The following is a 14,744-nucleotide window of genomic DNA, read 5'->3' as shown; positions in this document are numbered from 1 at the left end:
TATCAAATCCAACTTGGCATAAAATGGAGACAATTCAGCCAGCAGCAGACACTTCAACTAGCATACTGACAAAACTCTCTCTCACACACACACCCCACACACCAATAGCTAAAACAGACAATCTGCATTGCTGTCAATCTGCAAAGACTAAGGCTGGGATACTCTTTTTGGCTCCACAAACTAGATCCCTTTCAGATTCTGGCCTCTGTGGCTGCCCAGCTGTCAATCACCTGATGTCACAGTGATGTGTTCTGTGTTTGGGTGCTTTGAAGTCACAAACTCCCTGCAAAGAGCCCTGCGTGGTGCTTTAAAGTGACTTTAAAAATCCAGCCCCCCCCTTCCAGAAGTGTGTTAGACAACTGTTGCCTAGTCCCAGATGTCCTTTTGGGGGGCAAGCTCCCTCCTGTGGGGAGATCTGCCAGTCCCCTTCCCTGCCCATGTTAAGAATGCAGTAAGAGCCCTGTTGGATCAGGCCTGTGGTCCATTTAGTACAGCATCCTGTTCTCACAGTGGCCAGCCAGGTGCCCCAATGGGAAGCCCACAACCAGGACCTGAGTGTAACAGCAACCCTCTCCCCCTGAGATTCCCAACAACAGGCTTTCATAGACATATTGCCTCTAACAGTGGAGGTAAACCATCGCCATGATGTCTCATAGCCACTGGTAAACTTAGCCTCCAGGCAAAATTCAAATACATATTTATTTGTCCAGGCACCTGGAAGGGGCTAGGAACATTCGGGGCACTGTAGATTTAAAGAATCGTTTTAATTATTGTTTTGAGTATGGCCCTGTTGTAAGCCCTATCACATTTAATGTTACTAACTGCCTTGGGCACCATAGCTGCCAAGTTCTCCCTTTTTTTAAGGGAAATTCCCTTATGCTGAATAGGCTTCCTCACGAGAAAAGGGAAAACTTGGCAGCTATGTTGGGCACCCTTTGTGGAGAAAGGGTGGTGTATAGATTTAATAAGCAGAGAAGCAAACATTGAAGGTTCCTCTTTATTTCAAATCCTGCCAAGTTTTGCTTTTCGCGTGAAAGCAGAGCTTCTAACTGTATGCAAAGAATATGCTGTAGAAAAAGCCATACGCATAACTGGGCTTTTCTGGATTCAGGGTCTTGGCACTTTTCTGTGCAACTCCCCCCCCCCACCGCCCCACAAACCCCTTTATTAGTGTATTGTGATATAGAAGACAATAAAGTTTGGTGAGGGAAGAGAGGAATGGCCAATAGCAGCAACATGCAACGTTAATTTTCATTCAATTTAAGGATTGATTTTTAAAAAAGAAAAAAAACATGGCCAATGAAAGATGCTTATCAAGTATCAAGACTCTATGAGAAAAGCCATCCATGGGCCCCAGGCCAAGAACTTAACAAATAAATGACCTCCCAACAATAAAAGTTAAACCTACCATGTAGACTTTCATTGGCCCATGTTGTCGCCACTGTTTATTTACAGCAAAACTCTCTTTTCGCAGATAACACAGTCTGCTACCCTCAGTGTTGACTTCCCCTGCATATTTTTTTCTCTGTGTGTGCTTTCTATCTGCACTTATTATTGAATAATTCTCTTTATATATAAAAAAAGCAACAGGATTCCCTCTGAACCCAATACTGTCTGCCTTAACTTTTATTAAAGGGGCTCTGCTTTTTCTCAAGAAGACATTTTTGTCGCAGATTAATGGCTCGAGCCAAGCCCAAGGCTGCTCTGAGTTTACGCTGGATTCTATTAAAAGGGAAGCAGCTGTTAACGTTGCAGATTTATCACATTTAGCTTCCCCCTCCTTCTCCCTACTGATGTTTGACCTTAGCTATAAATGTTTTGAGGTGCTCATTGTTTTTCTTTCAGAGTTCTTTTTTCTCCACCCATTATTGCTGCTGAACATCTTAAAAAAATTGAAGCTGACATTATATTGGCTCTGTCAGATTGGACAGATGAGGGCTTCACAATTATAAAAAAAAAACAATTTGGTGCTGCAAAAAAAGCAGAAGGATAAATACTTACTTTTTATCTGCAGTATCTATCTATTGCCCACCCTTCAACCTAAGGTCCCTGGATGGGTTGCGAAATTAAAGCACAACATTAAAAGCAATTCAAAACAATTTACAATCATAAAAATGAGATGGGTCCAAAAAATATATACAGCTCAAGTGTCAAAAATCCAGGGTAAAGTGGTACATCTTTTACCTTCTCCGGAAGCTGTACAATGAAAGTGGGAGCTCCACAGCTTAGGGGCTGCCACAGAGAAGGCCCTGACCTTCTGAGGGCAGAGGAACCAGCAAGAGGGCCCCCTCTGCCGATCTCAGCACCCAAGAGGGTCTGTACGGAAGGCAGTTTTTCAGTCCAGGCCTTCTTTTAAGGAGTCCTCTCTCCCTTTCTCCCCCAGCCTTCTTATTCACCTGCGTGAAATTTCTTGTCGCCTCTGGCTACCAGGCTAGAGATGTATTTAAAGATTGGTTTACAGGGCACCATTAAAGCTAGGGAAATGGCTCTCTGTCTTGTCTATTATTTCAGCTTCGTTCAGTTGATCCACATACACATTTCCCTCTTCAGGAGTATGTGTGCAACACAATACCAACCACGTAAATGGGAACTCGAAACATAGCAAACCTGTAAGGGCTACAACTCAGCAGGAGGAAATTTCAAACGCCGACCCGTCTGGATGGATGAATACGGTTGAACATGCTGCTGTGGTTACAAGGGTTCATGCGATATTTGAATTCCTGGGTTAGGTTCCTAAATTGTTTAGTCTGCCTTCTGTTGTTCTTTATTTAAGCATTTGGGGGGGGGGGGGGGAGACACACAACACAACCCGCTCCAGCATACAGTAAGAAAAGATCAAACACAGATCAAATGAGGCATTGCAATCCAATGCACTCAGGCAGGTCAGAAATGAAGGAGAAAGGCATCTACTTTACTTCAATGCCCAATTAAATATGTTCCATGCCGTAAACAAACGTGGGTAGACTTCAGGATTGCAGAATCTACAGAGGCTGATGAAGTGGAGCCGGGTGTCTGGGGGGCAGTGGGAGGCACTTGCGGCACAATCCAAACCCAGGGTGAGAGAGTTTGGATCTGGTGGGTCTTGTTTTTTCATACCCTGAGCCAGGGTTACACCAGTCCCTGATCCCCGCTAAGCTTGAGATACCCCAGTACAGATCTCCAAAAAGGAGTGTTCCTGATGCATGGCAGATGAGGCAAGGAGAGACTTTCACCTATTCCAAACTGTTTTTATCTCAGTCATGTGACCTAGGGCCCAGTCTATCAGAAAATCCCAGTCAATTGTGAGCATTCAATAGGCAATCGGGGAGATATAGAACAAGCCAGGAAACAATCTCATAGTCTGTGGGCACTAGAAACATCTTGTTCAGAGTTAGGAGCTGAGCCAGATGACCCTGCCTAAAGAATAGGGCCTTTTTAGTGTTGGCTTCATATCTCTGGGAACGCCCTCCCTCAAAAGGCATGTTTGACTTCTTCATATTTTTTTTAAGTGAGCCTTGGTCTTTCCTTTTTCAATCTGTCTTTGTGTGAAGAGGTGGTCAGGATATTAAAAGAATACTGCTCATATATATTTGCATTTTTTATTATATTTTTGATTGTATATATTGGTTTGCAGATCCAAGGTGATTTTTGCTGATCTTTTACCTCTTGGTATATTAATTACTTGTTCATATTTATTTAATGTAAGACCCCTTGAGAAAACTCTTTCATGTTTTGAAAGGTGGCACAGAAATTCTTAAACAAATATATACATGGGAATGGTCAAGAGGTAGAAAATGTGAGGTAAATTAATTGTGGCACAAGGCAGGCCAAAAATCACACAGAATAAAACCAGGATGCCTTGCAGTGTGTGTGTGTGTGTGTGTACCACAGTTCTAAATCTGTCTCCTTTACTGCAAGCAAGTTCACTACTTTGGGGTTTTTCTCAGGACACCTGAAGGTCACGTTAGTCTTTTATTTGTCCTCCTGTTTTAAAGGGACGTTCCACTTGTGTCCTCCACTGTCTAGCAATGTCAATCTCTCTGTTGAACTTTAATCCAGTCAGTATTCACTTAAGCCCTCGAGGTCGAATCTGTTCCCTTTTGAAAATCGTCAGCTCTCTTTGGGGAAGTGAGGTCGAGCAGCTGACAAGACGAGTGGTGATTTTCGGGGTCTTGACAGAAGGGAGACTTAATGTTGATTTCTTGAGTGCCTACTTGCATCTCCTTTCTTGATCGGAGGAGATGTAGCTGAGGAAATATTGCGTTCCTGTGCGTTATGCAGGATAATGGTCAGATTTATGAACCTAGCCTCTGAAAGAGTTTTTCTAATGCGCTTTCAGGGATGGCGGCGACAGGCCAAGGCTTTGGGGTCGGAAGAAGATGGTGCTGCCGTGGGGGAAGGAAGGATGTTAAGGGCTTGATCTCTCCAGAAGCCCAAGTGCGGCTTCTCTGTACCGCAGAAGATCATCTTATTTACTTGCCTTTTCTGACGTCTACAAGGCTGGCTTGTTAAGAGAGAGAGTTCTGGATTTGGAGTATGTGTGTTGTTTTACAGCCTGGTATCTGAGCTTGAGGCAACTGTACAGAACCTGAAATGGTTATGGGGCTTTTTTGGAGCTTCTAGAAGCCACTTTGTTCTTAGAATTGTATTTGTTCAAATAATGTACAGTGAGGCCTAGAACAGGTGTGGAGAACCCTTGGTCGTCTAGATGTTGCCAAACTACAGCTCCCATCATCCCTAACCATTGTCCATGCTTCCTAGGGCTGATGGGAGTGGTAACTTCAGCAATATCTGGAGGGCCAAAGGTCCCTCATCCCTGGCTTGTGTGTCCATGCAATACGAATAACATTTGAAGGTCTCTGTTTGAGGACTGTCCTGTCCAAGTGCATTGGGTCTGATCAGGCCAGCGACCTAGATACGGATTATCTACTGCTACACAGTTACTTTGAATTTGAACTTGGCTTGGCCATGTTAACCAATAGCCAATGGCCCATCTATTCCAGCATCCTGTTCTCAAAGTGGCCAACCAGATGCCTATGAGAAACCTACAAGCAGGATTTGAGCAGAAGAGCAACTCTCCTCTCCTACAGTTTCTAGCAGCTGGTATTCAGAAGCAATGCTGCCTCTGACTATGGAAGGAGAGCTCAGCCATCATGGCTAGAAGCCATTGATAGCCTTATCCCCCCCCCCCATGAATTTCTCCAATCATCTTTTAAACCCATCCGAGTTGGTGGGAGTCACTGCCTCCTACAGGGGCATGTTCCATAGCTGAACTGTGTGCTGTGTGAAGGTATGCTTTCTTTCATATTTCCTGAATCTTTGAGCATTTAGCTTCACTGGATGTTTCTCTGATATCGCCGTGCCCACTGCGTCTCCTTTTTTGGGGTTTGATGACCCTGTTTAATGGCCTTTCCTCTTCCCAAGCAAGTCTGTGACTGACCATTATGGACAGTTGCAAAAATCTGATGAAAAGTCAGGAACGTGTCTGGACTTCAAAGCCAAGGTGTCTAATATCTCTCCTGTGAAAACATAGGAGGGAACTCATCCCATCTGCTCATGACTAAACTCTTCCCAGCAAATCTGTGCCACTGATGACAGAATATGTATTTTCCCCCCTTTAAAAAGCCCCCGCTGCTGTCTATTAAATAAAGGAATTCTCCTCTCTAATTCAATCCAGGCCCCAAATATTGTCCTGTCTGTTAATGTTGGACTCAAACAAAAAGATACAATTATGCCAACAGTTCATGGAAGCTTGAAGATGCCATAGAACCTTAGAGCTGGAAGAGACCACAAGGGTCATTTGGTGAAACCCCTGGTGTCCTGACGTTTTCTCTCTTGATGCACTCTCAAATAGGTTCATGTCCAGAGCATAACAGGGATGTTCTAATAAATAATATCAATTGAATGGCATTTTTCATAGAGAAGGGGTCATGGGTTTTCGGAGGGGGGGAATGCATCCTTCAGCAGAAAACAGAAAAGGGATGGAATAGGGGTTGTAGGGTTGCCAAGCTCTAAACTGGCCCCTATTGGTTTGTTGTGATCAAGTTGCTGCTATACCTTGAAACATCTGTCTGTCTGTCTACCTGGGCCGGCTCTACTATTAGGCAGAATAAGACAATGGCCTCAGGTGGCAGTTGCTGAGGGGCAGCCATTTCCTCCAGCCATTTCTGTTGGTGGATGGAGCCACATAGTCTGTCCTAAGATCCCTAAACTAGTCTGCTGCCCCAGCTGCAGCGGCATGTCACCAGTGTTGGAAGTAAAATTCAGCTGCCAGTCTCACTAGTCCCTGTGCAGGAAAGCGCGGAGAGGGTGCCATTTTGTTCTTTTGTATCAGGGAGCAAATGGCTTGGGCCAGCCTTACTACTTACTTTCCTCCTTTTGTGCAGCATCCCAAATGCAAACGCCATTCTGCACTCAGAGGTCACGGTAGAATCACGACCCGGGGGTATGATTCCTCATCGTCAGGGGATGAGGGCGAGGACTCTGAAGCAGAAGAGCCAAGGGCATGCAGGGCGAGTCCCAGATGTGCTGCTGTCAGATGAACCTGCAGGGCCAGCACGGATCCTAGATTGAGAATGTGACATTGCCTGGCTCTGACTCGGAGGCTCCACTGCAGAAGTACCAGTACAGTAAGACCAAGGCTCTTCTGCTCTGTCACAGCAGGAGATCAGCAGAGAGGGCTGGGCTTCTTTAAGTAGAATAGCATCTTGCAGCATAGGTGGGGCTAACAATCAGTCTGCACCTGCTCTTACTCCTACAGAAGGCCTCAGGTTTAGCTTTCTCCTTTTTTGATCAACTTCAGAGCTCTGTTTCCTGGGACACAACCTGGACTTTGCATCCAGCCTGAACCTTTCTTGTGTTTTGTGTATTGCCTGAGGCACCTTGCCCTGTTTTGCGCCACAGGTGTCTCTTACCTGGCTGCATTGCAGTACACAACAGTAACCAGGTATGCCATCTCTGGTTGAGTTTATCCCCCAAATGGCCATGGATGAGCTTTTATTCTGAAACATTTGCCTTAGAAAATGTTTCTGTGCTACTTATTCTTCCTTAGGGTTGGCACAGGCAGGTTGCATATTGCATGTTCATGTTTGTAGTGCTGTACAAGCGTTTGGAAGAGGGAAATGGCTGGGCACAGTGGTGCCAAGGCTTGGGTGGGCTTGGAGATGCTATCCTTGAGCAGGAACAGGCAGTGCAGGGCTGTCACTATCCAGCAGTAGCAACACCATATTGACTCCTAGCTTCTCTCCCTGTAACGTGGAGTCATGTGGACACACAATGTGCCCCTGTTGTGTGTTTCCCCCACTTCTCTCCAGCGTTATTGGTTTCATACCTACATGCCTGGGAGAAAGGGTGGAGGAAACTGGTGCTGTGGTTCAGCCTTCAGTGGAAAATGTTTGGGTTGGTTGAAAGTGATTCCTTTTGCTAGAAAGGTCAAAGCCTGCAGCCCGCTAGATGTTGCTATACTCCATCTCCCATCAGCCCCAGCTAGCCAAGATGGCCAGTAGCCAAAGAAGATTGGACTTGTAACCCAGTAATGTTTACAGGGCTTCAAGTTCCCTGCTCCTGATGTAGAACATGCCATTTTTTTCTGTCTTTACTTTCTGTGTAGAGTTTCTTCTGAACATGACAGTATAAAAACAGGTAACTTTGTCTTGTGGTACAAGAAGGGCAAGATATATAAGAGTTTCTCAAACCACATAATTAGGGAAAAAACTGTTTGGGCAGGCATCCCCAAACTGCGGCCCTCCAGATGTTTTGGCCTACAACTCCCATGATCCCTAGCTAACAGGACCAGCGGTCGGGGAAGATGGAAATTGTAGTCCAAAACAATTGGGAGGGCTGAAGTTTGGGGGTGCCTGGTATAGGGTATGGGGAAAATACAAACACTTGTTAGAAAGGAAAACGCTTATGTGGTTGTCACCAACAGAAGCCCTTGCAAGGAAATAAATTTATACACAGACAAATTGGAGTTCATATAGATACCTGCTAACAGTCACTGGGGAGGAATATAAATTGAAAGAGTATGGAGAGTATGGAGAGATAGGGACCCAGGTGGCGCTGTGGTTAAACCACTGAGCCTAGGGCTTGCTGATCAGAAGGTCGGCAGTTCGAATCCCTGTGACGGGGTGAGCTCCCGTTGCTTGGTCCCAGCTCCTGCCAACCTAGCAGTTCGAAAGCATGTCAAAATGCAAGTAGATAAATAGGAACCGCTACAGCGGGAAGGTAAACGGTGTTTCCATGTGCTGCTCTGGTTTGCCAGAAGCGGCTTTGTCATGCTGGCCACATGACCTGGAAGCTATACGCCGGCTCCCTCGGCCAGTAATGCGAGATGAGCGTGCAACCCCAGAGTCGGTCACGACTGGACCTAATGGTCAGGGGTCCCTTTACCTTTACCTTTACCTATGGAGAGATAAAGGATCAGGTAGCAGATTTGTTAAGTTACCATCAGTTGAATGCATCATTTAAGTTAGATAAAAAAATGTGAATTTGCAGAACAAAGCTCGCAGCTTGAAAGAGAGTTACTGGTACTGTATTAAGCTCCAGGGTTAAAATATTATCTAAAATGTATAATTTATTACTTGAGTGGGACACAAAGGACAAAATGGTGAAATCATCGATAAGTTGGGCCAGAGACATGGGACAAAACATTGATTTTGCATTATGGGAACAACCGTGGAAATTAAATTTAATGTTTAAGGCATGCTACGCACTAAGGGGGAAACTCATGAAGATGATGCACAGGTGGTATTTGATGCCAAACAAACTAGCAAAACTGTCAAAATCAACAAAGGGTAACTGTTGGAAATGTAAGACGGCAGAGGGATCCTTTTACATGTGGTGGTTTAAAAACTATTGGGAAATGATCTATAATGAACTTTTTAAAATGTCTTAAAAATCATTTCCTAAAAATCCAGAAGCATTTTTGTTGGGTTTAATAACAACAGAAGTTACCAAAAAAGAGAAATTTGTTCCTCTATGCAACAACAGCCGCCTGTGTGTTGTTAGCGCAAAAATGGAAAACAGATAAAGTACCAACAAAAGAAGAATGGCATATCAAATCTTAGAATATGCAGAGTTAGAGGGGATGACCATTAGAATAAGAAATCAAAATTATAAAAGATATAAGGAGGACTGGATATTTTTTATTGAGTGTAAGAAAAGGTATTATAAGCAGATGATCAACCTAGCAGAATGGTAAGATTCTCTTAACTAGAGTTAAAATAAGGAGTTGCGATAGACAGAGTGAACCAAGAAAACACGAGCAAAGGAGGAGAGAAAAGGAACCATGGAAGGAGAGGATGGGAAGTCAGACAAGGAATGTGTCCTGTTTTTCTGTTATTTCTAAATTTCTATTGTTTTATTTCAGAGATTCTTTTCTTCTCATATTATTTTTGTTTATACCTTGCCTGTATTGAAATATATCAGAAATGCAAATAAATGCAACACACACACACACACACACACACACACACACGTAACTTTGCCATAACCCTTGGACTGTGATTGTAAAGAGGATAAAATACAGGTACGTCACTCTTCTTCTGTTCTTTCCGTTACTTCACAGGTGCTGGTAAGCGAGGACTCGGACAGCGATGGCATTGTGGCTCACTTCCCGGCACATGAGAAGCCCATCTGCTGCATGTCTTTCAACCCTAGTGGTAAGTGACTTGTTTGCTCTTCGTCTCATCGTATTCTGCTTGCTACAGACACGGGGGTGAGGGTGTAGCCTTCTGTTATTGTGGTTCTCGATGCAGTCTTGCTGGAAATCCCAGTCCAAGAAAGTCGGGTGCTATTTCCATTTTTCAGTAGCCAAATACATGGGCATGGCGTGGGGTTGCAGACATAATCCTTGAGGAGGGATGCAGCTCAGGCATACAGCTCCTGCTTTGCATGCTGAAGGCCCTAGGCTCAGTTGCTGGAACCTCCAGGCAGGGCTGGGAATAGCCCCTGTCTAAAACTGCCAGTCAGCGAGGGCAACATTGAGCTAGATCAGGCATGGGCAAACTCGTCCCTCCAGATGTTTTGAGACTACAATTCCCATCATCCCTGACCACTGGTCCTGTTAGCTAGGGATGATGGGAGTTGTAGTCCCAAAACATCTGGAGGGCCAAGTTTGCCTAGGCCTGAGCTAGATGAACCCATTGCATATGGCAGCTCCCTATGTTCATGGGTAAGGGATGGGGGAACCAGCAGCCCTCCAGCTGTTACTGACTCCAGCTCCCATGGGCCCTGATTGGCTGGGATTGATAGAAGCTGGAATCCTACAGCATATGGAGTGCCACAGGTTCCCCGTATCTGCCACTGGAGAAGGAAGACACGACTTTGTAGCCCGCTGTCCATCTTCTTACCATGCTGAGATATTGGAAGCATTATATCTGCACTGGGTCAAGAAATTACATCCAATATCTGTAGGAAATGGGCATTAATGTATCTGAAAAGTTAGGTTAATAAAAGGTTTCCTCATCCGTTATATTTCCAGTTGGAACAGACTTCACATGCACAGAGATTTTTTAAATTTTTATTTCTTGAGGTTTGTGCAAATATTCTCATAGATTTGACACCACTTATCCTTTTGCACTTAATGCTTAACCTGGAGATGTAACTTGAACTTCTTTCTGAGTCTTAGTGCCCCCCCTCCCCGGTGATGGGTGGGGAGAGAAGTGATCTGAAAATGATATTTAAAGCCTCAAAGAAAGCACCTTTGCCCCTCTCCTTCCTACTTTCAGCTGAATAAGGCTTGTGGGCAGGTAGAATGCATCCTGTCCGTGTAATCTCGTCCAGCCGACAGCATAACTTGTTTATTATCCTTCCTACGACAAGAGTAATAACTTTTTGATTGACTGCATGGCGGTCAGTGAAACAGGGTCCGTGGAAGATCAAGAGCTTCCGCTTGCCTAAATTAATGAGTTTTAAAGTGAATTAAAATGCCTTGAAGAGGTTTGGGATGAAATCACATTTCAGAGAACAAAAACGGAATGGATGTCCTCTCTTTCCCCTGCTTACAGTGGCTAGTTGGACTTACGCTTGACAGCCCATCTGTTATGTCACAACTCCTTAATAACTGTGTGTGGCTCAGAGTTCTGTTGCTCTTACTGCTTGTGACAGGAGATAGTGATGGGGAAAGGGGAAGCTGTGTTTTAATCATAGCATTTGTAGATCTTGCCATGTATTTCTGTGTAGGGCTTCTGCACTCCTGTGCCCCATTTCCAGCACCTGCCTCTGACTGCCACAGTTTTCGAACTGGGATGTAGACTTGTGAAGGAGGTGTAAACCGACTTTGCAAACGAAGTTAAAAATCAACACCCTCCCATTTGTTAGCATGTTTGTTTGTCAACACTTTCATTCATTCATTCAAAGCATTTTTATCCTGCTCTTCAGTTGAAAAGGGCTCCCCTTACATATATCAGTGATGAGACCTTCCCTGCCCTCAGGCTTGCAATCTAAAACATTGTTGTTGGCACCCATCTGTCTCAAGAGACAATGGAGCGCACCTTCAGGGGTGAAGTCAAACCACTGGAGAATCGCAGCGCCTGGTGTGGCTGCAGAGACTGGTAACTCATAACTTCTGCCTCCAGCATTGTTTTTGCTGTGTTGCAAAACTTTTAGAAAACAGATGATCAACAATTGATTTTTCTCTACCCTTTCCTGCAAGAGCTCACATCACACACAGGTAGACCCCATTTAATTAATTCATTGGGGTGATTTTGGGCCCGCCCTTCCACTCCAATTCTAGAATACTAGTTGGTTTACAAAAAAGTAATCACTACAAAATAATTCACCACTTAAAAAAAATTACACTTGGCCATCCAGATGCTGTTGGACTCCAACTCCCACTATTCCTGACCATTGGCTGTGCTGGCTAGGGCTGATGGGAATTGGGAGTCCAGCAACATCTGGAGAACATAATTCGGAGAGCTGCAGGTCTTCCATCCTTGCAATTTACAAATACATTAGAGCAATAATGCCGGTGTCCTTAGAATGACCCTGCGAGGTAAGCAAGGCTGAAAGAGCTCCTGGTCCAAGGTCATCCGGGGAGTTTCAGCAGCAATTCAAATGCAGCAGCAATTCCAACCCATGCTGGTCCAGATCCTGCCGCCCGCTGACTTTTACTTTGCCAGAGGCCACCCAGTGAGTCTAAAGGTGCGTTTGCTCCCTGGTATGTGAGATCCACAGCCAAACACCACAGGATTTTTTTCCCTATTAAAAGTTTCATTAGGCGGAATTAAGACTTGAATCATCTCCCTTATTTAAAGAGGTCCAAACAGTTTACAAACATCACGGATGCTTACAGTGACCCTGATAAAAACACATCTGACCTGTAAATGTAAATCCACAAGTTCTCCTCGACCAAAGGCGCCTCGGACTACAGTTTGGGAGGTCGTCACAGACGGGAGGAACCTACACCATAGGAGGCTGGTTGATTAAGATGTTTATGAATTGGCCTCCAAGCTCTTAATGTTGTACATGACGCTGTGCCAGGAATTCTAAGTGTGTGTAATCTTGATAACAAGAGAAGGAGGGGAAAGGATTAAATTGTTATCCAGTAGAATCAATTGCTCCATCTTAGGCCAGGCTAGACTAAACGGGCGATTTGTCTAGCCTCCGGTCTCCGGGCAAGTGACTCCTGTATTATTGAGCGTACATTATTAAAAGACATCTTGTAATTTAGGTTGGAATTGAGCAAGCTGCTGAGCTAATAACGGCAAAGGTTATTGAAGTAATTGTGTCTGTCCTGTCTGTTTCCACCACAAACAGTTTAATAGGACATTGGTTTTATGTGGTCTGCTGTTTTGGAATTTTCCTACAGTTCCACAAGTTCCTGAGTAAGTGAAGGGCTTTCCTAAGGTGGCATCATTTAGGACCTGCTGCAAAGGCTAGAGCTCATCACCTAATCCAAGGGTGGGGAACATCTTGTGGCCCTGTCTTGCTGCCTCTACGGGGACAATGCAGTTGGCCTACCAGGCAGTTGTTTTCAAGTTTTATTGAGATTACATATATCAAGCAACCTTGATCATTCTAATGCTGTACATATGCCATGGAGTAGCACCGGCAGCTAGATGTCCCCCAAATGGTGAATAATATTTGACACCTACAGCACAGACTGCCACGTTGCACTTGGAATATTCCAACCGAAGAGCACAGGATGGCGACGGCTGTCTTGGCTACTGATGTTGCAGCAGTGACGTAGCATCGGTTGCCTGTGCCCAGCCCAGGCGGGCACATGTGCCAGGCCTCCAGCCCAGCCCAGCTCTCGCCACTGATGCCACTGGAGTGACCCCACTCCCACTGAAGCAAACTGGGGCCACAGCCAGCCAACATGGCCCTTGGAGGCCGGAGAGGAGCACTGGACTAGGCCACATTGGGGCACCTGGTTCGCACCTCCTCAGAAATTGTGTGCCCAGGGCCGTGGCCTCCCTGGTACCCCCCACCACCACGCTACACCCCTGTATCACACTGACTCTCAGCGTTGCACAGAGAGAGAGCTTAGCCGTATGTGGGGAGCCTCTGGCCCTCAGCTGCCATCATCCTTGGCCATTGGCCATGCTGATGAGAGTTGGAGTTCAGCAGCATCCGGAGGGGCCAAAGCTTACTGCTGCTTCCAGGGAGTTGGGGTCATTGGACAGAGAATGGGGAACTGGCTTCCCAGAGGAAATGTCATAGGTTTCATCACTGCTGTGTATTGCGGCATTTCAAAGTTTGTTTCTATGCAGGAAATCGTAGCATGTGATACGGCCCTGACTCATGAAACGCATGCAATAGAGATTATCACCCCCTCCATGTTGTTTTCTTCATGACCTGTTTTTTAAAAAAAAGTCTTTGCTGTCCCGATTCCTTGGCTTATGTAGGGTTTATATTGCCCTGAGTAGCATTTATGAACAGACCGCTTCGAAGCCTGTTTATATAATGCCATTAGCACTTAACTGTTAGCAATTATACAGGCCCTGCAAAGCTATTTTCATAGGCTGTATAATAGGGCTCTTAAAAGCAGCGGCGCTACTTGTTAAAAAGGTATTCTAGTGAATTTTGGAGAAGTCCATAAAACATCGATATAAGGAGAACTTTTCATGCCTGATAATGCAGAGAGATGGAGTGGAAAGGAAGGGCGTGGGGGGGGGCATGAGCTGCCAAGTCTAACCTCTTCTCTAGACTAAGTGGCTTTAGGTAAACTGCTGTCCCCTTAAGTACAATCTGGGGATAATTAGCACTGGCCTACTTTAAAGGTTTGTTGTGAGGACTGCTGAGCAGTGCATAGAACACCCTCCAATGCCCTAAGTATTATGGGGTATGCTTAAAAGGCTCCTCTTCGTATAGCGTGATATATATATATATATATTATCATGCATATATATATATTACCAACAGCCTCCCCACCTTATGTTGTTATATTTGCTATGAGAATGGCTATGCCTATTCCTTGTCCTTACTTTGCTCTGTGAAATGTTGGAGAGTACAGTTAGTGCTCACTACTGATGCCTGCTCTGGGGTCATCTTTGAAAAGGTGGCTGGGCCCAGGAATTGTCATTTTTAACTCCCCACAATGCCCTGGGGGTGACGCCATGTCTAGGGCACTGTGCAAAGTTAAAATAGTCATAATAATAACAATATTAACAATAACAATTATTTATCTGCTGCCCACCTGACTGGGTTGCCCCAGCCACTCTGGGCGGCTTCCCACAGTAGAACATCACATGTCACAAACTTCCCTATGCAGGGCTACATAGTGGTTCCCACACAAAGACTCTCAGGGCTGCATAGTTAGGTAA

At 45.0% G+C, this 14,744-nt stretch overlaps 1 protein-coding gene across 9 annotated transcripts in view; it reads left to right on the top strand.

Moving 5' to 3' along the window:
- Window positions 1-14,744, top strand: part of BCAS3 (BCAS3 microtubule associated cell migration factor) — a 463,105-nt gene that overhangs the window by 91,411 nt on the left and 356,950 nt on the right. For all 9 annotated transcript variants that reach the window (XR_009556811.1, XM_060268433.1, XM_060268432.1 and 6 more), the window contains one exon: window positions 9,545-9,638. Coding sequence is in view for 8 of the 9 variants with exons in the window: in XM_060268433.1 (XP_060124416.1) it covers window positions 9,545-9,638 (94 nt within the window). In the remaining variant the exon portion in view is untranslated. The remainder of the gene's footprint in view (window positions 1-9,544; window positions 9,639-14,744) is intronic.

Source organism: Zootoca vivipara, chromosome 15 (assembly GCF_963506605.1).
Source record: "Zootoca vivipara chromosome 15, rZooViv1.1, whole genome shotgun sequence".
Classification (NCBI taxonomy): domain Eukaryota; kingdom Metazoa; phylum Chordata; class Lepidosauria; order Squamata; family Lacertidae; genus Zootoca; species Zootoca vivipara.
Note: the sequence above shows the minus strand (reverse complement) of the source record. Positions and strands in the feature narration are given on the sequence as shown.